The sequence below is a fragment of the Phasianus colchicus genome, chromosome 8, assembly GCF_987193195.1.
Source record: "Phasianus colchicus chromosome 8, bPhaCol1.hap1.1, whole genome shotgun sequence".
Lineage (NCBI taxonomy): Eukaryota > Metazoa > Chordata > Aves > Galliformes > Phasianidae > Phasianus > Phasianus colchicus.
The window spans coordinates 16,745,989-16,772,926 of record NC_143443.1 but is presented as its reverse complement, the minus strand read 5'-3'; the positions used below and the strand labels follow the sequence as shown (position 1 = coordinate 16,772,926).

Below are 26,938 nucleotides of genomic sequence, written 5' to 3'. Positions count from 1 at the left end.
GTTCTTTCCTCCTGTCCCCTTATTCAGCAATTACAAAACAGAACTTCAAGGCTATCTTCCTGCCCTTATTTAAAATCTTTCCGGAGAGTTGTTTCCTCTAAGATATATGTAGAAACAATAAGCCTAAAGAGACACTTACTTATCCAACCTACTTCCACAGGAAAACCCATCACCTCCCTTTCTTACTACCAACTACCGCACTGCAGCTGCCATCGGCCTTTTCACTTTGACCTACCTCAAGAGAGGTGCTAGTCCTTCCATGACAATGCACAGGGAGCCTGAAGGGGATCTGAGGCTGTGCCATGTTGCACAAGTGACAACATGATTATTTTTTATATTTACAGGTAAGGAGTTAAGTTCCCTCTGTACTGGAGGGATGGAGCTCTTCTTTGGGAGCTGTTATCACAATGACAGTTACGCCTCCAGACTGAAAGGAAAGGCTAGAAGCTGCTGCTCACTGCCCAGATAACAGCTTGTGCTTTGCAGATCAGCATCCACTGCCTAATTCCAGTAAGACACCATTCATTACATCCACACCCAGACAGTGCCTACAGACCACAACAATGCCTCAGCCAAGGTTGCAAAACACCACCACAACACAACGAAGCATCAAGAGTGACAGATGGATAAGAGCAGTAAGTGGGAAGACTCACTGCATGTCAAGCACTTGGTTCATACTGGAAACCCTCAATGCTGAATCTCCACGGTTCACGCTTTTACTTGGGCTTACAAAACTTTAAGACCTTCCCCCCCAAAAAATTGTTTCAGGTAGCACATCCACACGTATCAAATGCTGCTTAATACTTAAACAAACTAACTTAACAGTCACATCACATAACAGATCATGCTTTAGAGTCACCCATGCGGCTGCTGAAATAGAAGCTGATTTCTCTGACTGAGAAGCATTTGGTATGTCTGTGTGATAGTCCTTCCCCTCCTAGAGGTTACTTAATTTGTGGCATTGAAGCAAAGACAGAACTGATGGAAAAAAACATCAGACTCCCTCTGTATTCCACCTCTTCTCCAATACTGAGGGTGGATCTGCTACCTGAAGCTACTCTTCGTGAGAAAGCCCTAAAGCACCTGATGCAGAATAGGGTTAGGAGATTATCTTGTCCAGGGCTATTATGGCTGTCACTTACATCCAAACAACACAACATGCAGCCTCAGGACTCTACAGATTCATGTTCAAACCACAGCAACAAAGTTTACGTTTTGAGGCTCCAGTTTCAAGAGTACTGTAACTATGAAGCATAGACACATTGTTGGGAGTTACCAGGACAGAGAGTGAAGGATTGTCATTCTTCTACACTCACAAAAACAGCTAGAGCTTAGAGCAGAAACACTTCTATTATACAAGAGGAGAAAGGTCCTGAAACTGTTCATTGCTCTCCATGGACTGTTGGAGTCCAACATCCAGCTTAAAAGTAGTTTTTTGAGAAGAATCTTAAGCTAAGTGTAAGGTTCAGGAGACATTAAAACCCTTCACTGAGGCCAGATCTTAATAACATTTTTGAAGCTTAGGAAAAGTATATCAGCATCTTCTGAAATCCAGGTTCTAGAGATTGCAATATGGCTGGTTCTTCTTTACTCCACAGCCTCTTCTTGAACCTAGGCTATTGCAAAGTGGGCAAGAGGAGAAAACTTCAGCACTTTCTGCTAAAGTTCTCCTTACTAAACACTTTTGTTCATTCTTTTCCCTCCTCTCCCTTCCAGTCAGCATTTTGATTCTTGGTCATTAAGCAGATGAGCAAGTGAAAAAGTCTTTCCCAATCATTTCAGCAAAAATAAACAGTGCACCTGGAGCAGAGTAAGAGCATGCAGCCTGGGAGAATAAGGCCTAGAATTAACAGAGATGGCTCTAAATGCTGCAATACAGCAGAGCACACACCTTGCACTGCACACTGACGTACCTCACTTCCAAATTAGGGATACAGAAAATCATAAGAGGAAAAAAAACTGTAAGTGCTCTATGCTTGACTGCTCTTGTGTGCTCCATTTTAGATGCAGAGGTTTGGGTGGCAAAACCCTTAATGATACAGGAAAGTCTTGGGACTGACACCTCTGCAGAGACGTATGCCAAGAAACAGAGAATTTTCCCTACAGTTTATTTTCATACAACTTATTCCAAACGTAAGCCAAATCAAAACAGTAGGAATCACTGAAAAAATGTTTTGAACTCAATAAAATCAGAGCACTTAGAAAAGAGTTGAAAATAAAATTGACAACGACAAATGTCCTCAGAAATTTAGTCAAAATAGAGAAAACAAAGATCCAAATTTCTCATTAGAGGGATCCAGCAGATGGTACCAAACACAATGACATAAGCTCCTTACTTAGTGCTTGTGTGTGACAGATCAGAAGAGACGAGCAGTATCAGCTAGCCTGGTACGACTGCCCAAATCCAGCAAAGAACAAAAATAATCTTGTACTTCAAGCAGGAAAACGTGTTAGGGGAAGGGGGTAACAGAGAGCCTGACATCCTTATTTATCACATAAAGTTTCTCTAATGTCAGCGTATGCACTGAATAACAAAACCATCCCACAGAAGTTGAACTATGCTTGAACCTGTAAAATACCACCTCTGATGTCTATTTACTTTCATAAACACTAAAGTTACGCAGGAAGCGTTCTCTGGTTCATCAGGAGTTTGGTTCAAAATGAGTCTGTAGTAACAGCATCATTCATAACCAAGCACTAGAAGAAGAGCTTACAATGATTCCAGATTCAAGCAGACGCAATTATGTCTGCAGAGAAGCAGCATAATTGAGAACAGTGCACTGTGCCATCAGGAGCTAACTTTATTACTTACTGATGAAGTCTACAGCTCTGGAAACAGTGAGAAGGATGAAGCTGAAAGCCAGCCAAAGCACATGGGTGAAGCAGAGAGGAAAAAAAGAGAGAGAAAGAGGGAGAATGATGGCAACTAATGCACAGCAGGAGGAGTAAGAAAAAGATACCTGTAGGCAGCACTAGGTGAGGAGAACTTTTCACTTTCTTCACAGGGATTATTGTAACGGCAGAAATAGAGCGTGTGTATAAAGGGACGTCAACAGCTGCAAACACAAAAGTGTAAATGGCACATCCAAAAGGGAAGAACAGAGTTTGGAATCATGCCACTAAATTTTCTAATGTACTCAGAGACACAATAGCAGGAAATTTCAAATACAAAAGCAGTCCAGAGAGCAGTGATGCAACCACTAAAAATATCCCTGTGCTTGTCCTAATCCAGGATGCGTCTGCTTTACACCATGCACAGAACTGCTTACTGAGTCAACTAGCTGCTGACCACCACTATGCTGCAGGGGTAACAAACCTGGAAGCATTAGTTTTTAGAAGCCATAATTTTTATTTTTTTTTTAGTGTGACCATTCAGCTGCGATACACTACATGCAAAAATAGAAATGTTAAGTCAATTTTACAGTGGCTCAGTTAAAGTGAAAAAACAGGCAGAGGGTCAGAGAGAAACATCAAAAACTATCCATACTACAGGAATTCTGGATTTTAGGGCACATTTTATAAGTTCAGCAACAAAACAGTACAGAAATATTAAACAATCCTGAAGAGCAGTTCCACACTGAAGCGTAGCATCAAATATCTGGTCCAGAAATATAAGACATCTATCAAAGCAGTAAATTAAAGATTTTCCCTGCACTCCATCACTTAGTATAGTAGTTACAGTATACATATAGCTAAAATAATGTAGGGGAAAATCATAGGTAGCACAGTGCAAAATTCTAGTGGAGGTTACAAAACTCTCCAAAACCGTTGCTACTTCCTTTCCATTTCTTTATTGCTGCTAATGGGGAACTCCATTACAGATGAAAATAAAAAAGGTGAAACTACATATAGGTGATTCTCAATAGGATCTGCCAAGATTAACACCATGCAGTCAAAGCTCCACTAGAGAAATGTGAGTTGTGCTGTTGATTTCTGCAGAGCCAAGATTTTCTCCTTTAGAATCTATTAGATTTCTGCATGTTTTAGCTGGAAAGTGGCAGGTGTCCTCTTCACTCCACCTCCTTCAGGCCTGAAAAAATCAGGAGCAAGAGGAACCACATCTCTAACACTTCTCACACCACCTCTGAGCACTGGGTGAGAGTGAGAGAGGTACTGACCTCAGAGCACTGTGCACATCACCTGGTGGCAGATCCGTCTGGCCCCAGGCAGAAGTGGGAAGCATGACTTCCATCTGGCAAAGGGCTCTCAAGCAAGAGGCTAGAAGAAGAGCTCAACAAATTTTTTCAAACCACAGATAGTTGTTGATTTTTTAGATTTGACTGCATGGATTGAAAGCCATTTGCCTTAGAGCAAACCAAATCAAACTCTGTTCTCCACGCATCTCCCTGAGCATCCTGAATTCAACAGATCTCTCAACTCCAAAGAGTCTGCGGTTTAGGAAACAACTCTAATGCTGTTCTGCTTTGCAACTGACTGAATTCAGTCACCCACAATGCAGTCAAAATACTAACCACTCTAAAAAGGCATCAAAAGAAAAGAAAGGAAATGAACCCTACAGACAACCAACCCATACAGGCACATGCTTTCACCCTGCCAAAATACACACCATCACTATATAATACTGAATGCTATTTTATGCTTCAAGTCTGTTGATGTTAACATGAAGGCTGGTTTGTTCACATAAATTGGGGCTTAAAAGCCTTGTTGCTAATTACACGTTTCTTTATTACATAAACAGTTCCAGCTCTTTAATTCTGGCTCAGAACTTCATCTTCCACTGAGGTTAACAGGGTTCACACACAGGCACCCGAAAGTCCATGCTGCTTAAACACATCAAGATACTGATACACAGGTGCACGCAAGTACTAGAAGTAGTGTACTGCTTTCTTCAGAACAGCACAAAAAGTACGCAAAAATGAAAACCCAGCCTGCCGCCTTTTGTTGCTTAAAAGACAAAGAGCACTTGTTCAGCTAAAAAATGCTGCTGCTGGCATGCTGTAGCACAAGGACTTTCTTGTATCAGTCACCAGGCAAACTAAATTTGGAAACACTGCTGTGGTGCCCAGGGAAACCAACCACATTACTCAGCTGACATGCAGGGGGAGCTGCAGAGGTGGCTCTGAAGCTCTCAACCCACCTTTTTCTTGTCCGTTGCTGCTCAGCCCATTGACAACAGTTTTTGCAACATCAACTTCTTCACGTTCTGCAAGAAAACCAAGAAGCAGATTACTTTCAGGTTAAAGCATTTGCAACTGAACTTCACATCTGAATATGAGGGCATGCCATGGGTCTGCAGTACTTGATTCTGGATATAGGAAGTATTCCTACCATCTCAGGCGGTGTTATTTGGAGATGTAAATCTCTCTTGGATGACAACTAGGTCTCTCTTTGCCTTTTGTGGATTGCAGCCTCTTTTAAAAACAGAGATTGTCTCTGTATGTATAGATGGCACACAGCTCAATGCTGTTTTCATTTTTGGCGGGACATAAACACCCTGGGAAAAGTAAATGCTCTTTGCTACCGTGTCAGCCAGACATGAGTACAAACCCAAAGATAAGAGAGCTGGCCCACGCTCCCTAATTTTCCAGCTACGTGCCGTGTTGGCATGAATCAAACTGGGTTTTGTGAAGTTCAGAGAACACAGAAGACAGCACTGGAAAGGATCTCCAATGGTTATCTGAAGCCATGTTCCTGACCCACAACAGAAACATACGTATCTACCTTTGTAATTACTGACATGTGTTTGCCTAACTAGTTTTTACAGCATCACCCTAGAGCAGTTTATTCCAGTGTTTTAAAACATGGAAGTTTTTGCAACTTTTAAGTCAAATTCCCAGCTCATGCTTCTGGTTAGTCTTCTGGTATTCCTTCATACGATCTCCAAATGGTTCTGTTTTTTCTCAAAATGCAGTGCTAAAAAGTGGACACAATACTCCAGCTGAGACGTGCTAAAATCAAGTGGGGATGTTATTCCATGGGTTCTACATACGGTACTTTAGCATGGTATCTACTTAAATTTTTTCAGTCTTACTCTATTACCCAGACAAACCCAACAATTGTCCTTTCCCCAACTATCTCCATTTCATTTACCCTCATTTTTCTTTGAAGAGCTAATTTTTCCTATCCAGATGTCAAACTTTGCACTCACCTCCATTAAAACAGATTTAAGTCTTTCAGATCTCATTCCAGACTACAACAAGCTAAAGTGACCAACTTTGGCTCAAGATGTAGCTGGTTCTCAGAGCTTTATAGGCCAATTTGAAACAACAGAAGTCTAGCCAGGACACTACTACAAAGCCATTCCACTCTTTCTCCAAAAGTCAGAATCCCTGAGCCTTTCCTCAGAGGACTGGAGCAACTGTGAAGAGGAGCTGAGGGACTTGGGGTCATTCAGTCTGGAGAAGAGATGGGTCCAGAGAGATCCCATAGCACTTAAAGGGAGCCAAGAAGAAATCTACGGAAGGACTCTTTATCAGAAAGTGTAGAGATAGGACAGGGAATAATGATTTTAAACTGGAAGGGGGTAGATTTAGACTAGATACTATAAAGAAATTTTTCCCTATGAGGTGGGGAGGCGCTGGATCAGGTTGTCCAGAGAAGCTGTGATGTTCAGACCCTGGAGGTATTCAAGGTAAGGCTGGATAGGGCTTTGAGCAGCCTAGTGTAGTGGGAGGTATCCATGCCAATGGCAGAGGTATTCGAGGGATTTTTAGGTCCCTTCCAACCCAAAACATTCTGCAATGCCAGGGCTTTGCCTGAGAACCAGGATGCAAAAGAGTCAGAAAAAAAAAAAAAAGTAATTGGATCCAAAGGATAGAAATAAGTCCAGCAATAGTAAGGTAGGTTAATGAGAACAAGCAGGAAACAACACAGACTTACCAGAGCTCATTGTGGCGGAAGGAATTGCCTTTTTCACTTCTGGATTTTGTTTATCTCTGTTTAAAGTGAAAGGTAGAGCGGTTAATTTGTTTAAAATCTGCTTAGACAGCAGCGTATCTAATGCTGAACAATCATCACAAAAGTTAAGGTAAGAACTGCAAGAATTTCCTCAAGAAATTGAGTTTCAAAATCAAGATGTATTTATGTCAGTCAGCAGTTACCATTTTTGTTGATAATTATCAGAAATTAAAGAGTACTTTCACATAATATGCATACAACTTTCCAAACTAAAGATTACACCAAAGAAAGCATGAGAGTTTCTATAGAGCACACTGCAAATCTGGATAAGCTCCTAATATACGAAAAACCCATCATCTTTGATTAAAAAAAAAAAAAAAAAGAAAAGAAAAAGAAAATCTTAGTGAGACCATCCAGTTTTAAGCTAAAACTCTCAAGCTTAGCTCACTGCCATATTTCAAGGTAATCTGTTACTCCTACCAACACTAGCTCCTCTGGTGGAAGACATTAGAATGAAGAACAAGTATTTGTAGAAATGTTTATTAACTTCTGCACCAACCATTTCCAGTCCTGTTCCTGGTATCATCAGGAACAGGGGGCAATAGGTGAAACTTAACATTAGAAGCTTTAATGCTCCTGGGATCAAAGGCAATAAAGTTACCAAATTGAGATAAAAGATCTCCAACTGTGAACAGAGATGAAAAAAAGTCAATTTTCACAGCCACGAGAAACTACGAGGGACAACTGCAGAGCCTGGTAGGGCTTGGTACCTACAAACAGTTTTCAACGTCACTGCAGAAGTTGGTCTGAAAAGAGCAGCATTTCTACAGAACAGTCTATGCTTGCCAGGACTACTTAACTCTCCCGAGGTCTAGGTTGATAAAAACTCTTTAATTTCACGTCTCATTCTCCCTCCCACTTCCCCCCCAAAAATTAGCACTAAATAGAGCATGAGTGATTCCAGCTAATTAAATGTTTTCCAGGGCACAAATAGAAATAAGTATCACAAGTTGTGCAATTGTGCATAAACAAACACCCTAATCTGAGGGAATACTACACCTTCTCTTACTTCCAGGCTACTTGGAGAAACAAGGTGGCAGAGAAGACATTTTTTGTTTTCTTGTTTTCCTGTTATAAGAAGTAGAGTCAGTAGCAGGGCAATCTAAGAGGTGGAAATTTGTCTTCAGGGAGTTCAGTTTGCTCCTTGCCTGAAGCATGCCCATTCTCAAGCAGCATTCATTCCATACCAATCAGAATATAATGAGCACATTTGATAGACAGTCAAAAGGAAAGTAAAGAAAATTAAGCTGGCAAATAAAATAAAGGATTCATCCGTAAAACTAGCTGATACCTGGGCTTTCAGGCGTATCACACCAGCAACAGCTGCCAACACTTAGTTATATTATTCATTAAAATGCCCACACAGTGTATTACGTTGTGGGTTGGAGAAGGCTCAGCAGGGCACAGCCTAACTCCAAACTGATCCCAGCAAAGGAGCAGCGGGCGCAAACTAAAGCTACTCAACAAAAGCCGAACACAACCAAAAGGCCTGCCAACACAGCACCCACCTTTTGTTCCTACCATTTCATATTAGAAGCAAGAGCCCTGAAATAGGAATGGTTGACACAGCCTGAGAATTTGGCTAAATGTATTTATTAAAAATGATCTTTCTGATCTCTGTAAGCTTCAATTACAGAAAGTAATTACCTTAGTTGAGGTAAAGGATAAATAGATGAGCTAAAATTACAGATTATCAAGGCAAAGGATGAAGCAATATCACATTCTTCTAGCTATGGAAAACTATTATCAGTTAAACTTACTGGAAAAATACTTCACAGAGCAGGGAGAAAACTATTGCAGTTAAGTCTCAATTCAGCTTTAGGAATAAAAACATAGTGAAACTGAGGAGACTGCTAGCACCCAGAAGTACTAGCACAGCACTGGCCCTCTCCTTGGGATTTGAACAAGTCAATAGGACATTTCCTCTACACTGAGTATCCCCAAAAGGTTGCATGTCTTCCTCTGCTATCTAAGATTTAAAAAAGGCCCAACAAACTTCAGCATGCTACCCTTCTGGCAGGATACACACAGCTCACACTCGGGCAAAGGCCAGGCTCTCAGCAATACGGTGGTAGAGCACATTCCTCAGTAGCAGTATCTGAGCAAGTACCTCTGTGACCCCATGCCTCACTCATTTTGAAGTGTCTCTTCTCCACTTAGAATAAGTGACATCACAACTGCCAGGAAACTCTGATTTTAGTGGTTTCTTTTGTATTTGGGAGTCTTGACGCTGGTTATAGAATAAAGCACTTGCTTCACTGTGCTAAGAAAGGCATTCAACAAAGAACTCACACACAAAAACGCTCAATTATTTGGCCTTAAAAGAACAAATTACTTTTCCACAAGAAGCGATTTGAGATCAGAAACTCAGTAGTAATTAAAGGAATAAGTTTCCTAAATTAAATGTGTGCAAACTCATTAGAACTAGATCTAGAAAAACGACTACACCCATATACTCACACTTAGTTGCAATTACAGAATCCAATTAAAACAACAACCATTCAGCGTTCATTAACCGTGAAACTAACCAGTATTATTCAAGCACTCATGAACATATACTTAATGTAGGTTCCCATAAAAAGAATAGGTTTGGAGTGCTGAAGGTTAGTGTAAGCAATCTAGAGCACTTTAACTACTGTAATTCTGGACATTCCATTTTAAAATTGATTTAGGTCATTTGAGGGTCTGTATGCAGACTCACTGCATCCTGGTACAAAAAAATCTGCTGCTTAGATTGAGGAAATTACAGAGTATGTTTGAAGTTGAGAATGTACCTCAGTGCCTTTTGCACCCTGTTTTCCATAGGCTTAACCTAAACCATTGACTGAAGTCCTGTTATGCTTGTATTTTATGTAGTCTAAGGCTGTTCTCAGGGCCAGATTCTGTTCAGTCCAACAGCACATCTGGCCTGGTGCCAGGGTGCATTGCCCTCTGTAACATTTGGGAACATACATGCTGTAAGTCAGCACACTGTCTGTGTTTGGGAGAGCATCCTGAGGCAGAGCTGGTTGGACAGGCTGCACATGGGCTGCAGAGGCAGGTGGACCTGGGAACATCTGCTGCTCTCGGTTCCTTCAGACAGCTTCCTGTAGAAATGGTCACACAGACCCACAGACATGTGCAGAATGCACAGCCATACTTCAAGACTGAATCTTTCGGAGGAAATCAAAGGTTGGATCCCTTGTGCCAGTCTTCGGAACTGAAAAATAGTACCACCAAATTGGGCAAAACAAAAACCGCTCTCCCACACAAAACCACCGCAGTGTCTCCTCGCTCCCTGCTGTAAGGAGCAGACCACTGTCTCCTTGCCAGGTCTGAATTTATGCCTTTCCTGAAATGTGACAGACATAGCAACAAAGCTGCAGACATTCAAAACACAATGAAAGGTGATGAATTCCTAAGGGCGTAAGCCAGCAGTTGTAATGCTGAAGATGCCAACGCCTGTACGTAACATGCAGCAGCTCCTTGCCAGCTCCGTACCTCTAGACGGGTGTTCAGCACTCCTTCCTCCCTCTCACCCCCAGCACATCTCTCCCAGGGCCGCAGCTCCTTCCCTACTTGGTGTGGAAACGGAGCACGGTGGATTTAGAGCCCTATTTAGGAGGAATGCAGATAAGTAGTGACTACTGCTGCACAGCATGTCTCTGGATTATCTCACATGCTCTAAACATTCAAGTGCTCCCCCTGCGACGGTCGGGGTAACAAACAGCTCATTAATTGTCCCGAGTAAGGACGCACGCTCTGCAGCCACCGGTATCTCTGCCGGGAGTCGTGGGTGGTGGTTATTTTTGGTGGTCTAATGTACGTGTGGGGAAATGTCATTTCCTCTGCTTTCTTCTCTTGCTGTTACTGATAGCCCCGATGACTTACTTAGAATTTAAGAGCTGTTGCTAACCGTAAGCATTCAAAACTCATCAGGCAGGCCTTAAATTCATTACTCAGATTCCTGCTTTAGCTTCTCAGTTCTGAGCTTTCACATTCACAGAAGTTTTTCTTCACACACAAGAGCTTTGAGTGTTTTGTAGCATACAAATGAAAAATCAAAGTCTTGTTTATGTAATTATAGTCTAGCTATTAAGGCATTTAGAAGAAAATTGGAGATTTTCAGATTTAAGAGATGACGAGCACTCACAAATGCTATTTTTCACTTGATCAGCCCTTGTACATTACTGCTGGCACCCACTTCTTTAGCCCCTGGCTCAGCCCCTCTCTCAGTGCCACCAGTGCTCCTGCCCCAGATGCTCCGCTCAGCCAGCAGTGCCAGCACCATGTGATCCCAGAGCTGGACAGGGGGCAAAGGGCTGTGCTGCTGCCAGCGTCTGCTACTAAGAGGCTCCTCTGCTTAAAGCAAGCCACTGGAGAACACAGCTGTATTTCTTATGCTGTACCACATAAAAGGGAGCAAGAGAAAGTAACTTGGGAATATAAGAGGCAGAGCTCCAGGTTAATCCAGTCAATCAGCTCTCTTCTCCAAGTATCACTACTCTCTTATCCTGAAATACTGACAGAAATATGTTGCCTGTCAGTTTTATTTTAAGGGTTAAAGAATGTCCTGTTATTCCATCGGAAGATATGATGCTCCTAAGAATAAACGTCATGAAAGGACTGTGAAGAATCATAAAATGGCCTGGGTTGAAAAGGACCATAATGATCATCTAGTTTCAGCCCCCATCACCAACCACCAGACCAGGCTGCCTAGAGCCACATCCAGCCTGGAGTCCTACCAGCTCCGAGCAGCTGCCTCCCCACATGCTTCAGCAAAGGTTCACACAGCACTGAGCAGTGAAGGCTCAGCTAAGTTCAACAAATGGCAGCGCTACACACAAGCTGGAATAGCATGTTCTTATAAATAATTGAGCTTACAGCTGTTGGAACAAACAAACATAGCACACTGCATACACAGTACTGTTGTCTTTTTTTATTTTTTAAATATGGTGCATGTTTGCTTCCTTCCTAATGAGCATATCTGGGGTATGTGTGCCAGTCTGGGTACAATTTAACAGTAACGTGCCAGCCCATCAAATAAGAAATGTAAACTAGGAGATGTGACTTTAAGAGCTCAGAGATGCCTTCAGAATGAAGTTATCCTTCAGTCACCAACTTCAGAGTAAACAACGCTTACCAGCAACCTGAGTTAACTCAGTTCAAGGTCACCACTTTCAAACACTGCCAAGAAGGATCCGTGGGGTCATCAAGCCTACTCCCATGCTATTGCAGGCATCTGTGTCATACAATCCTGGGCAGGAACATTTCAAGTTCCAGCTTGAAACTGGTAAGGTTTCCTGCCTCTACAGCTCCTCCTTGAAGCCAACTCCTTCCTTCTTATGAGTAGAACATCGTTTCTGACTTGCAGCCTAAATTTAACTGATGAACAGCTAGCACCGAACTGTTTTGCACCAACATCATTTTTCTGTTTATGTAAGCACCATTCATTTTCAGAAAGAATCACACCTCTGTGTCTCCATTTGCAAACCTGTAAACAGACGTTTCCAAAGCCACTGGTCTACGTGCTGTCATCCATCTCTGAAATCCAGCAAGCAAACAGCATACCTTTAAGGCTGAACATCCAAAGCTTTAACTCTGCTCAGTGTCACAGAAACAGAGAGCAAAGCCTGAAGGTGAGATGCCCAAGAGCTGACAAGCAAGGTTTAAAAGGCAAAGCAGCTTCTCTGGCCTATTCTAACTCTGGCCTGTCTTTGAGAAACAATTCCATGGTCAGTGGAACTTCAGAAAATGATTTGATGCCCACAGGGATCTCCCATACAAAGAAATAGACTGGAATACTGTCATCAGCCACTGAGCCCTCGTGATGATGACTTAGACGCATAGAGTTGTGGAGCTGGAGGTGTCTCCTGCTCAAGCCATCAGCAACCTGCTCTGCCACAGGCTCAGGGCTGGGAAAGCAACAGCTTGGCACAAGGCAGGAAGGAGAGCGACGACGCATGTGGTGGTTCCCTGCTTCCCACAGGATGAGTTAACTACTCTTATCAGTAACTTTCCAGTCAAAAAATAGACAATAGATTTTAAATGCACTGTAACTGGGCTTTGACTTCCTCCCAAGTCCATTGTGACTGCCTTTTGTTTTTGTATTTGATGGCTGAGATCACGGTGACATTGGCTGTGCCCCATGTATCATGTGTCTGCTAGAGAAACAAGTGCCTTTGTGCAACACCTATACACCCAAGCAGCTCACACTGTAAAGGTTCAGAAACTTCTAGAGTATTTTGAATAAAATCCTATATTCAGTCACAGCACCTGAGAGCATTAGAGGGGGGAGGTGGCAGTTTCTTCTCAGCTTTATCTGCAATACGTATGCTAACACCTCACAGACAGAAGCACTCTACAGACAAGCGGCAGTGCAGCCCATGCAAGGCAACTCCCAGGGCACAGCTCTCAGACTGCAGCTCTGAAGGAAAGCAGTAAACAATTTAGCAGCTCACCACCACCTGGGACAATTCAGGATGCTTAACTGAGACTTACATAAGAATTCAAGCAGGACTCACACAACTACTGAAATTGCCATTTACTTACAGTTAATAACAGGCAATGAATTCAACACTGTCAGATTTACCTTTTTGCAGATTTACCTTTTTTGGGCCAAACAGTAGCAATTGCACCTAGCCTAGAGCATGCTGATTTTATACTTCAACTGGAACAAGCAGAAGATTCATTTAGTTCAAGCTGTTTTGGGACTATCTGTACCATCCATGCAGCTGGGGTGCTCTGTGTGCTGCACTCAGCTGCATACACCTCTGACACGGGGCCACTTGTGTCTGCAGAAGAATTACTGTAAATTAACAGACCCAAATTCCAGAAGCCCTAATTACATATAACAATGGATCCGTTCAGCTGACCACAGGACAGAGGGACACACACAAACACTACATTGCATTTAATACAGTGAATGGCATTCTGTAAATACAATCAATTAGATCATCTAAACAACATCCAGCAGCTTCTCTTGCATGATTTTGTACAGCACAGACTATAAAGGCTGCCTTCACTGCTGTCATACGCTCTCAAACAGCAAAGTAGTAAATAAGTGGAAGTTTCATTAAGTAGAAATACTAATTAGCAATTGACTGGTGTCACAAAGTTCAGATTCTAATTAACCCAATTTTTGTGAAATATTTGTAGAGGAAAGATTCTTGTACACCTCTAACATTATAAATAAATACCTTAATATTACAGATCACCTTCTACCATCTCAGACACATCCTGAGATTCCCAGCTTTGCAAGGCAGAGGAGTTGCTCTGGTTTTAAATCATCACTCTGGCAATTATATCAGACAACTGTTAATCATGACCTCTGTTAGCGCTAGCTGTTTTCAACCTCTTCACAAACACTCACTAAGCAACATTTGGCATAGAGATGGAAGATTCAAGCCTCTGTCCTATGTATTGTCTGAAATTAACTGAGCCAGAACAGCGTAAACAAGGTGTGTATGTCAGTCTTTGAGTGTTTTATGATGCCTTCAGAATAAGCTAAGCCATTTCAAAAGTTGTTCTCATTATAAACACAATTGCAGCGATCTCCAGGAGATGACAGAACAAGCTAAATCTAGCCAATGTATGAAGGAAGTAAGCCATACCCCTTCTTCCAACACACCTCTGATAAGGCTGAGGATGCATGGTGTTGGACAGGGCTGTTCTCCTCAGCCTTTGGCACTGCTACTCTAGAGAAATTTCCCTGGAACCAATTCATCTGCCTGAATATAGGCACAAGAAGGCCCCAGCAAAACCCAGAAGGCTGGCTGCTGTAACGTGTCCAAGGCCAGACAGCAAAGCCACACCTGCCAGGAATTCAGGCTAAAGTCCTGGCTGCTCACCTTGCTGCTTCTAAAGCTACTTACATGCTGGAATGAAGAACACAGCAACTGCTCCTCTGCTTGGTACTGAAAACATTCTGAGAAAACTGAACTTCTGGGTTAACAATGGTTTGACATTTGAAACATCTCCAGAAATAGAAGAATGCCAAATTTCAGAAACCAAATCTCATCTTCGCTTCCCTCTGACTCCTCAAGGCTCAAGTGACATATTGCTGAGAACTCCACATCCACTCTCCTCACTTTCATTTTAGCAATAGACTTGGACTCAGCTCTCAGGAATAACTCTCAACCACTCCTTCACATAAAGTTAGTCAGAAGAATGATGCAGTAATTTGGATACAGAGACTAGGACCTGCTAGTTCCCTTATCCAGGACACAAGCTCACAAAACGATTATTCTAGATATCTCCTCTCTTTTCAAGCAGCAACTGGAAATACCCACCCATGTGAATCAAACAATTTCAAAGTTAGTGCGTGGAGCCCAGCAGACCTACCCACTCACTGCACATTAGCAGGTGCCAGTGCCAAGTGAACTGATCTCCCAGGGCTTTACAACAGCTCCAGGAAGGCTAGTTTTGACTAACTAGGAAAAAAATACAGCAGTGTTCTTACCTTGATTCAGACTTTTCAGTTAATGGTGCCATCTTCTTAGCCCCTTAATTTCATCCCATAAGAGGATAAGAGTTAAGGAAGCCTTTCACTGTGTTGCCCACCCACTTGGCTGCTGAAGTGTACCAAAAAATTTGTGGAAACCTTTCTCTCTCTCCCTGACACCCTTAAATACTTTGCTCCTCCTCCTCCTGTGCTTTTATTAGCCAGTGGGTTCTTAGTCACACCATGCTGTCACTAGGCTTGCTCATCATCAGCCACCCCCACCCAGCCTGCTTGTCACTCGCCTGCCACTGTCATCAGGCCAGATGCTGGCTCTTCCTGCAGCTCCGGAGCTGGGGAAGGGAGAGAAAGTTGGGAGATGACGCTGTGGTAGCAGGGAGATGGGATGCACTACAGAAGGGAAGCAACAAGCAAGCCTTGTAGAAATACTTGATTAAAGCATAGGGGAAGTACTTGAAAAAAGAGCTTTTTCCTCTTTCTTTTTCATAACCAGAGAGTATCTGCCTATCAAGGAAGGAATGTTTTCATTAGCGGTAGACATGGTAGATCCTATTTCAATGGGTAGGAGCTGAAGGGTCACAGCTAAAGTTTCTGCACTTGGCAGCTGAGATTCCTCACATAAATCCTCATGTGTCACACAGGGAAACAAACCACTTTAATGATTACTAGATGTTATATGATGCCCACGCCATGGGTTTCGTAGCTCACATGAAGGGATGTTTTAAGTCACAAGACATACTACAGCGTCCCACACCTGAGCACTTCCACCACTCCACAGCCTTGTACTGGGGTGGAAGCGGTGCATTCAGGATGGCAAGGAGTGTGGTCTGCCCGCAGCCTGATTCTGGATTGTGATGCCTCAAATGCACACATACGGGCACTGACCTGCTGACAAACCAGGGGACTGAAAAAATGTACTGAAAGTTACTGCAAGGCAAGCATCTCCTAGCAAGTGAAGCCCAGAAAGCAACACAGGTGTCCAGAGCTGCTGATTGCAGAAGGGCACAGAGCAAAGGTTACTATGTGGGTCAACACTTACACTAATGTCATACTCTACATAAAACATTAGCAAAGAACAGAACGAAGGACTCCAAATGCTACACATGTAAATACACACCAATGCACTGTGAAATTGTGATTTGCAGCATGCCCCCGTTTTAATTCCTGCCCAGTGTACATTCAGCACCCCGATATTTATCTCTCATCAAATGAAGTATTTAACTCTTGGCCAATAAAGGCACAGTTCTGACTTGGCACACTGACTAAAGGGGCCAGAAGTGGCTGGAAAATTCTGCTTCAAAAAGACCAATCCCCATTCCTAAACACGTACTTTACAGTATCTGATTACACTAAACAAAGGGTTCCCATGCCCACAATTAAAGACTAATTTCACAGAGAGCTCAGATTGGAGTTTTGGATTCTTTGGTAGAAGTATCTACATTCAGAAGAAGGTATCAGAGGTTACTCACAAAATTCAGGTTGGGATTCAGGTTCTAGCCCCTGAAAAGTCAGGTGTACAAACCTCCTAATAAAACAGCAAACCAGGAAAGCCAAGGAAAAATAAAGAAACCAAAAAAAAATCCCACACAACATTGTCCAATGAAAACTGTACAATCATCACCTTCAATTACTTGAAGCACACTAGTTCAGACAACAGTACAAAACAGGAGACCTCTCTCACCACCCAAAGATATCCTCCTTTATCTCCTTCTCAAGTCTGCTCTGGAGCCTGATCACAGAGTTTTCTGGGCAGAAACCATACTACAAAAATATCAGCTAATGAATGAGAGAATAGCACCTATGCAGAGGCAAAGTAGGGAAGGATGCAAAACAATCTGCACAACAAAGGAAGCATTTGGCATAACAGAGACAGATCCCAGCTCTAGGACATTCTAGACCACTGCTCTAGCCCTTGGAAAACCTACCCTCATCATATCTGTTTGGCTGTCAAATCCATACACAGACTTTCTCATAGGAGGGAGTGGGCTACTCTTGCTATAAGCTACTCCACAAATCATGCTGTACAATCAGTAGGGGTGTTTGTTTGTTTTGATACAGCCACACAAGTTATTTTATGCCACCCCAATATGCCATAGGACAGTGAAATGCAGTCTAAAAAATAAGGTTCTTCTGGAAGATCTGGGAGATGCTAAGTAAAAGCTATGAAGTTTCTGCAGAACGAGGAAGGTGGCAAGTGCACTTGCATCATGTGTTTTTACCTCAGTTTCCTCTGAGTACTGGGGTTTGACTCACAAAACAAAACTCAGCCAAAATAACATGCTGTTGCTAGAGTTACACCCAGCACCACGATTGAGAAAACTCACTCACCCAGGATCCTGGTCCTGCTGGGCTGGAGCGTCTGCTCTGTTACAAAACAGCCACCCAGTTCTGGTTGGGATACTTCTACAGCACACTTCTGCTCAGAGATGAGCCCTAGCTTGCCACAAACCTCCAACACCCTGATCCTCTGGGATGTTTCAGACCTGAGCATGAACCCCACAGCGCAGCCCTCCCCAGCTGAGAGCTATGGGAACCAGCGTCACTGCAGAGTGCAGCAATGCAGCCAGCCTCTGCTGCTGGCCAGGCAGTACAGTGCAACTACACAAGGACTCAGGAAGCACTCACACTGATCCCTGTGGCGTGAAAGGGCTCAAACTGTCACCAGAGACTGAAGAAGATTCCATTTAAAGATCCATACAAGCCTTTTAACAACTCTGGATAAGCACATAACCTCATAGTAGGAGCAAATCCATAGGGCTAATTAAGGGCTAGCAGAAGACCCTTGTAACAAGCAGACAGCCTGTTAAGTGGAGAGAGAGAAATAGAGAAGCGTAGGCTACAAGACAAACAGCTAGAAATCTTTCTTAAACAGCTGAGAAAAGCAAATGCATGATTTGGCTTCCTTACTGAATTGAGGAATTCTCCCAGTGTCCCTTCTGGAAATAAGAGAAACACTGTAGACTGTTGATCTATCATTTAAAACAACTAAAATTACTACCTGGTAGGGTTATGATTGATCAGGATCTGAGGTCAACATCTTCAGAGACTTCAGCTGGAGACATAGGTTTCCATTGAACTAAGAAGTGAGCAGGAGCTGGGAAGCAATGCCTCATGCTGACACAGGCTGGGAGCGATCAGCTGTTCAGCAGCCTCCTGAGCAGCAGTTACCCCCAGCTGCTAACTCATCTAAACTCTCAGACTCGAGCTGTTAGCCCATCTACACTCTCACACGTAACAAAAAGTATAGCCCTACGTTGAACAGTTGCTGTCTATGGTCCAGGAAATCTTGTAAAATTAAGGGCCTGCTAAATAATACTGCAGGAGGAAAAACTTAGAACTGTCATGTTTATCCAAGTCCTAAGGAAACCAATGGTAGTTACACCAAGCAGTCAAGCATACATCCTCACCTGCACACCAGCAACTCTACCCCTTTACAGCCAGCATTGCCACTTATACTCAGGTAAAACAGAAGTAAAACCTGCACAGTGTGATTTTTGGATTAGATTCATCGATCACCTGCTGCACACTGTCTAGCAACTGCAGGATCTGCTCCACTAATACAGAAAACAACTGATGCAAATTCTTAAAACAAGCTTAGCTTACCAATATCCGATCCTTAGTGATCCAATCAGTCTGTAATTCAGTGAAAGGCACTCCTGGTTACGTAAGTAACTGAATACAACCTAATAAATATTAAAAGCTTTGTAATAGCATTAGCTGGTTACCAGCGTTTTACCAACAGTTACCAACTTTTGAGCTGTAGAGGCTTGAATTAACCTTAAGGTACAATCAGGAGATAATCATGCAAATAAGCTGCTTTTTGGTAAAATTCTCTCACTTTTTTTAGATGCTCAAAATACTAAATATTTGTCAGTCTCTGGGCAAGCAGTTGAGCTTACTAGCTATTCCAACAACAGTGGCTTAAGAAGAGATAAGAGAGCAGTAAAGAAGGGAATTAGGAGAAGCAGCCACAAAGAAAATTCAGGCTGTTCTGTCTATTCATCTCAGTATTTTCCTGCAATGCACCTCTCTGCGCCCTTGCTAAAGACAAGCCAATATAGAATCACAGAATCCTTAGAGTTTAATGGCCATCTAGCCCAAAGCCCTGCAGTGAACAGGGACACCTGCAGCTTGATCAGGTTACTCACAGCATGGTCCAGCCTGGTCTTCAATGACTCCAGGTACAAAGCTTCCACCACACATCTGGGCAACCTGTTCCAGTGTCTCATCACCCTCACTATAAAAGGCTTTTTCCTTACATCCAACCTAAATCTACCCCCTTTAAGCCTGAAACCATTTCCCCTTGTTCTATCACCACAGATCCTCCTAAAGAGTTTGTTCCCCTCTTTCCTGTATCTTTTAAATATTAAAAGGATCTAATATCAAATCAGACTGCCCTCTGGTCCTCTGTCCTCCAGGAACAAGCTATAAGCCAAGAGGTAACATGTTTTCCAGCAGAGAAATTTGTGCATTCACAGAAATAAAGTCCCAGCAGTCCTGCTTACAGCACTTACTGTATATGCAATTAATAAATATCCAGACTCAAAACATCAGGCAGAGGAGAAATGTGGATTTGACTAACTCAGCCAGCTGTCTGGGATCATCAACCAGATACATCTGTAACTATGAAAGCTAATGAGAAGAAAAACAGATCTCACAGCAAGTCATTGCCTTTGGGAGTGAAGAAGGGTTTAACAATCCCATCACCCATTCCTCTCCCACCAGCTCTGGCTTCCACAATGATCTGAAGGCATCACTGATGTTACATATGTCCTCTACGGGCAACACCCGAATATATGTACAATGCAAGGAAATTTGCTTAAACATCTCCAAGGAGACTAGAAGAAAAGCCAATTTTTCCTCGCATCCTCTCTACCACACCAATGTCTCTTGTCAGAGAGAGAAACAGTAACTGGATGACTAAGGAATGATAATGACTGCTGGTGGGTGCACTGCTGGGCTCTGATTCTTCTTGGCTTCTGAATAAATTAAAACAAAACAAACAACAAAAAAAATAAAAAACCAACAACCATTGGTTATTTAGAGAGGCAGGACTGTCCTGTTAGTGTCAGTACAGGACTCTGTCAAGACACTCTTGAGTTGCCATCTTTCTCCAGGAAAACTTTAGACCCTTCACTGTGGTAACTTGGAATGAAGTAAGAAAAGATCTTGCCCATCAGGCCATGAGCTGCTCGCACAGTCCTGTATGTCAGAAGTCTCTTAGCTGAAAAACAACAGCTCAACAGGCTCTAATGAACACCTACCTCTGGAGACCTGGGGGCACTGAAGTTTTCATGTCTTACACTAACTACCGTGTAGCAAATAAGCAAGAGCTATGAATCTATGAACAGATTGGGAAGAAATTAAGGAAAAAATTTGAAACACACTGTCCCTTCCAGCATCTCTGCCTCATCAACTCTCCATCTGTTTCCAAAAGTTCAACAGAAAAAAAATAAAACTGTTTTCCTGCTTTCTACAAACTCATTCTCACTGTTCTGGTTTATGCTGCAGTACTACACTGTTTCAACCTATTTTATAGTCCACAATGGGCAGGTGGTGTGACCAGCTGGAGCCAAAACAATGTTTTGTGCAACACCTTCCTCTAGGAGACACCCTGCTCTGTCTCCAGGCAAAGCAGTGAAAGGACTGGGAGCATCTTACAGCAGCCTGCCTGGGTAACCTTCAGCTTTTACTTGAAGCAATGAATTAGAGAACTGGGAAGGCAGTAATTACTGACCCACAAGCCCTGGGAAACAGAGCCGCTAGCGAGCACAGGAATCTTTAGCAATCTCTACAGCACTTCTCTGCATGCAGTATGGGTAATTTTTCTCCTTTTAGAGAGAAATGAATTTAGAGAGAAATGAGTTTTTGACTAAGTAGCATTTTTCATACCTAAATCCTCCACCTAAGAAAGCAAAAGATATGGTCAGGATTTCCCTCACTGTTCTCTTAGACTTACTTTGCTTCCTGTTGCCCTGGCTAGATAAATATTTTCATACATCTGTGCTGAGTTAGAGATCTCTCACCCAGTAGCGTCCAACACCCTCACAAACTATTCACATCATTTATATATGTACTTTTTCCTCTCTCTGCCTTTGGTCCAACTTGTCAGGGCTGCAATTGTGTCTCAGCCAGATGTCTAAGCTAAAGGTCTCAGTTGAACAGTTGATCTGCATAGTACATAGCAGTTAAAAAATAACACGGTGTCCTAATTAGATCCTAAAAAAACAATGCAACATAGCATGGTGTACAAGTACTTCTCTCCATTCCCATAAGCTTCTGGAAAAGGAAGACTCGGACTACAAAAAAGCAAGCATTTTCTCTCACATAAAAGGATAACAAAAAAAGCTATTAAAAGCTCCACGTAACCAGGAACTGAGGTTAGAGTAAACCATTCTCCTCCAAATCTCTATGTGGACTAACCAAGTCTTGGTACTGAATGCTGTTGTGCTCATTGAAGCACAGGTGTGCCATGCCTTAAATATCACTTAATGGCCATAGGACTGAGCAAGAGGGAAGCTCCGTGGCTCCCCAGGATATTTGTGACAATCCAGAGATGCTTTTTTCCAGACAAATGCCTGACAGCATACTACATATTTCCACCTGGTACAGAGTTCCCTTCTCTTAAAGCAAAAACATTAAGGGGAGACAGCCCTTTGGCAGCCAAAGGACAGGATCACATTCAGATTTGGTGTAAAATGGCTCAGCTCTAGAAGAACAACATATATTCCTGTTGCAAGTAATTGTGTCAGTTCAACAGCAGGGTGCTGCAATTTTGCTTTGAGGCAGTAGGAGGAAAATTACAGAAGACCAAGTTTAATACATTCTAAAAGGTTCCCTAGCTTTCCTTTCAATAGCATGGGCTTTCATTCCTCAGAGAGCACTAGGTCTTAAAAGAAATAGCACAGTCAGGCTGACAACAGCTTCTGCATGTTCAGTAGAGACTTATGCAAACTCCTTTCCTCCCCTGTAACTGCACAGGCTCTGTATCACTGAAGGAAAAAGATATGGGCAACATTCGAGACTCAGTGTCGGTCTGCATGCAACTATGGCAAAGAGACAAGCATCAGGTACAGTATAATGTAGGAAGGAATTGAGATGTCATACAGAACTGAAGTTTGAAATGCCTGTGGCACCCATATAGATAGGAGAGAGACAGAAGAGACTGCCCTCCGATGCTCTTAGTCTTTTTAGAAAAGAAAAAAGAAAAAAAAGAAAAAAGAAAACAGCCTCAAAGAATTGTATTTGCCACTTCTTGGATAGCAGAGATTCAGTCTTCTGAAACTGCTGCTTTGACCTTTGCCTTTCTGATCACAAACAGGATCCATATCAGAATAACTAAGGGGAAATAACTAAGGGGAATGAGACCAATGGTCTCATGCTTGACATGTGAGCCTCAGCCTTAACTGCATCTAGAACTTCTATTTCAATACATAGCTTTCAAAGACTGAGTTGCTTTAGCCTTGAGCAAATAAAAAGTTCAAAATCATATCTCAGCACTGTCAAGTCTCATCCAATCCTGCACATAAGCTTAGAGAAAATAGTATCAAACCATCTCTTCTAAGAAAAGCAAGATCAGCTTCACCAGTATTTGTAGCTGTCCTGTCGGTAATAACCCCAAATCTAGCACAGTAGCCCCTGGGGGACCTCATCTTATGTCATCAATCCAATAATTTGCCCCATCGTCTGATAACAGCCCAACAGCTTACGTCTGCTCCAAACCAACACAAAGCCAAGCCATAAATCTTGATATTCTCTTAAGCCTAGCCCTAGCCTAGTCTCTTATAGATGAAGCAATTAATCCAGCCCAGTACTGCCATAACCCAAAGCTATCCTCTAATTCAATGCCTGGTAGCCATGACCAAGTCTAAAGCTTGCACATATGCACTGCTACTAAATCTGGATTCATAACCCATTCAAGCCTGATTGCTAAACTTTGGACATAACCCTAAGCCCTAGCCCTCAATGCAATTCCAAAATTTAACTTGCACCATATGTTCCTGACACAGACTAAGGCACAAAGTACTTACTGATCAACATCAAAACAAACAGCAAAGGACATCACAAATGCAGACAGTAAATGAGGAACATACCCAAAGACAAAAAAAAAAAAAAAATTTAAATATTTTTGCCCCAGCAAGGAATAAATGCATCCACGAGTTACCACAAAGTAGCACTCAGAGCTCGATCCTTTCCCAAGCACTAGATATTTTGACTGTTCATATAGGTCTCCCCATGACATGATCCTTTCCTTCCTGCAGGTTGCTCACCACAGTCAGCTGAACTCTTCAGGCGCAGCTGAAAAGTGCAGTATCCTCTGCCAGTGACTTCCACTCCAGCTTTTCTTCACATACAACTGTTCTGTCACAGCACATACCTACAAAAGGCAAACGGGGAGAAAACACTTTTAGTGCCACTGGTCCTGCTGTCCAATACATCTACAGAGAGATCTGTCCCAAATCCATCAGCCATTCACAAAAGTACTATTACACATAGAAGAACTAATCCCCTTTGCTTACCATGCAGGAAGCAGAGTTAGTACAAATAGCAGGCTGTGCAGATCCACATCATAGCATCCCCTATGCAAGAGCCAATCCTTAGGGTTGTTTCCAGGGAAGGCTGAACCACATCAGTTTTCACGCCTTTCTGCTGGAGATCCCCCCAAGCAGCAAGGACAGCTGAATAGCACAAATACTCACGCCTCCTCCCAACCTACAGCCTGTTTGCTAATGTAAATCGCTGCTGATTTCAGCTTAATTTAAAATACTGGTTTGCAAAATGCAGAGAAATAAGAGAATGCGTATCTTATTCAGCTATCCCTAATGCATGAATAGACTTGTCTGATACAAAGCCTAGTCTGAGAGCTAAGAGTAGTAAACCATCACATGATGGGAACTCCCCACTGCCAGGAGTTCCCGTAAGAAATGTATCCCTTTCTCTTTGGACAAATTCTTTGGATAGAATACACAGCTAGACAGACACAGAGGCTGAATTTGCAAAGGACAGATTCTCTGAGTGTTGATGGTTACTAAGTGTGACTATTTAACTCTAGTCCAGTATTAAATCCAAACAGTTACATTTGATATTGATTCAATAGATGGCTGTACAGCTTTACTGTTTCACTCAATAACACTAACAGCATCCTGGCTTTAACAAGCCATCTTTGCATGTCAATGAATAAGGTAAGTATTGATACCACTCAAATTTAATCATGTCATTTATCAGGCTTAACTAGATGTCATTTGATGGGCTGAACTAGTCAGATAGCTTCCCTAGGCTTCTTCTGCACTGAGTGGAAGAGGGGATTCTCTAGAGGGCAACCTGCCCTCCTGGCATTTGCCTGTATGCAGTAACACCAGAAAGACCCTGAGGAGATCAGCGGGTCAAGTTACACACCTACACTGGATGACTAACAAACCCCAACTGTGCTTTACTTGGGCTCTGAGAGGAGTGAGGTCACCTCTTCTGACAAGCAATGTCAGTCCAGAACTTCCAAGTGAACAACACCAGTGGGGCAACCAATGAGTCTCAGAGGTTGGATGTGCTGAGGAAGTACAGGTGGTTGTAAACATGGCATGACAGAAAGGTGATGATCAGGGGTAAAACTCTCAGACAACATCAGAGACCTTGCCTGTGAGCCATCTCAGAACATACCCACAGACCACCTGTAATAGCAGGTTCCTTTCTGTTTTTTAAAGCCTCAATTTTTCTTTCAGGACTCGTTGATATCATGAACAATGAGCTTAAATGAACCAGTACAGATTTTTAATAGAACTGAAATAGTCCTTGGAAGACACAAGATGAAAAAAAATCAGTTTTCTGTCTAGTACAGTCTAGTAGTTTCCTCATCTCCAACAGGTAGAAAGGAATAGATGGAAGCTTGTATGTTAGACAGTACACTTGAAAGGATCATTTGCCAGTTGTGAGAAGACAAATTTTATAGCAGGTTGCCTGCAGCATGGATCAAAGATTCCAGTTGCAGGTCAAGCCCTGGTTTTGCAGCTGGACAAAAAGCAGACATGGTTGGCATTACCCACGGTTTGTTTGCTCTCCCAACATTCAAGCAAAAGGCTGAAGCTGGCCAGAGCTACAGCTACCAAAAGTACCTCAAAGTAGAAAATGTGTTGCTCATCACAAGGACTAACAGCTAGGTTGAAAGGGGAAGGATGCAAGGAGCAAGGGACAAGGATGCAAGGTGGTGACCTTGTTCTGGAGAAAGTTCTCATCTGGCCCCTGGCCAGGGAGCACAGAAGGATGTGAGAAAACAGATGCAGACCATGGCTGGCTGTATTCATATCCAGAAGAGACAGCTAATCAGGCTAAAGCCTTTCCTCTTGGAAATAAGTTCCTGAAGGACCATAAGAAACCACTTTTGGTAAAAAGCAATGCAGGAGTAACAAAAGGATTCAGCTTTAATAAACTTTACACCCACTACTGTAAGTGACAGAACTCCCTTCCTGCCAGTGGCAGCAAAACTAAGGAATCTGATAGCGCCAGAGATGAAGAACATTGCTGAAAAGGTTTTCAACGCTTAAATTCTAATTTTATTAGCCTTCAGCTGTGTTCTTGTTTTATCTGCTGTTCCAGCTTGATTTCCACTGTAACAAAAATGTCCACTTGAAGGAGTTTGTAGGATGACAATTGGACTAGATGATCCTACCAGTCTTTTTCAACCTTAATGCTTCTATGATTATAAGATGTTCTGCAGGTAGATGTTCCGCCAAGTAGTGCAGAAAGAATCTGGGCATGTCCTGCACAGCTGAGCAAGTTTGCCAGGCCTGTACTCAGCTGGCCACAATTAGCAACATATGGGAGCACATAACCTGTGCTCCTGCTCCAGCACTTACATCTTAACAGCATCTGTTCAGAGTGAGTGTTGAAATTGAGCAAACTCATCTTTTGATTGAGGAAAAACTATAAATAAAAAATAAAAATAAATAAAATTCCAACACCAATTGTAAGGTGTAAACATTCCTCAAGCTTCCCAGAATTCAGATTCTCTGTCCAATAAGGCATTGTTACACAGGCCAAGCTGTGGTTTGCATTGCTCTGATGCATCAGGTGTCAACCTCAGTCTGTCCAGGCACCCAGATCTGATTAAGGAGCATTTTAGAGTGACAGGGGAAGGGAATATTAGGAACAAGGTGGGAATTACAAAAATCACAAGGTCCACGTTTTTCCTGGTGTTTATCTAGGCTGAGTGTTTCCTGGTGTTTCTCTTTATTCTGAATGCTGACACAATGCCTGACAACATCACAGTAGCACACTACAACAAGCTACCCAGCTCCTTTTCCTTTTCTCATATCAGCAACCAGTAACCTGGCACTTCTTTAAAAGGCTGGACACAGGCCACGTTCGCTCAAATCACATCCCTGTGGAGAAAACAGCACTGCCAAAAGCAAAAAGGAGAGGCAGAAAACAGGAAAAGACTTTTTCTCACAGACAGTGGCCAAGCATGATCCAGCAAGACAAGTCTATGTGTACACCTGAGAGCACAGGCAACGCCTAACGCAGGCATCGACACCTGCTCAATACACTGCAGTTTGTGTGTTGATTTTGCACACTTTAACAGTGCAGTTC

The 26,938-nt window shown here is 42.6% G+C and overlaps 1 protein-coding gene across 21 annotated transcripts in view; it reads right to left on the bottom strand.

Annotated features, from left to right (window-relative positions):
* The window catches only part of SORBS1 (sorbin and SH3 domain containing 1), a 73,754-nt gene extending 57,461 nt beyond the window's left edge, over positions 1-16,293 (bottom strand). For 2 of the 21 annotated variants that reach the window (XM_090145058.1, XM_090145069.1), the window contains exons 1-4: positions 15,359-15,707; positions 6,841-6,896; positions 5,099-5,164; positions 2,961-3,056 (exon numbers count right to left, since the gene is read on the bottom strand). In XM_090145058.1, the coding sequence (XP_090001184.1) occupies positions 2,961-3,056; positions 5,099-5,164; positions 6,841-6,896; positions 15,359-15,390 (250 nt within the window). In that variant the 5' untranslated portion in view covers positions 15,391-15,707. Of the gene's footprint in view, positions 1-2,960; positions 3,057-5,098; positions 5,165-6,840; positions 6,897-15,358 lie in introns of all 21 variants that reach the window. The other 19 variants (XM_090145067.1, XM_090145065.1, XM_090145060.1 and 16 more) reach the window with 16 other exon arrangements.
* Between the last annotated feature and the right edge of the window lie 10,645 nt (positions 16,294-26,938).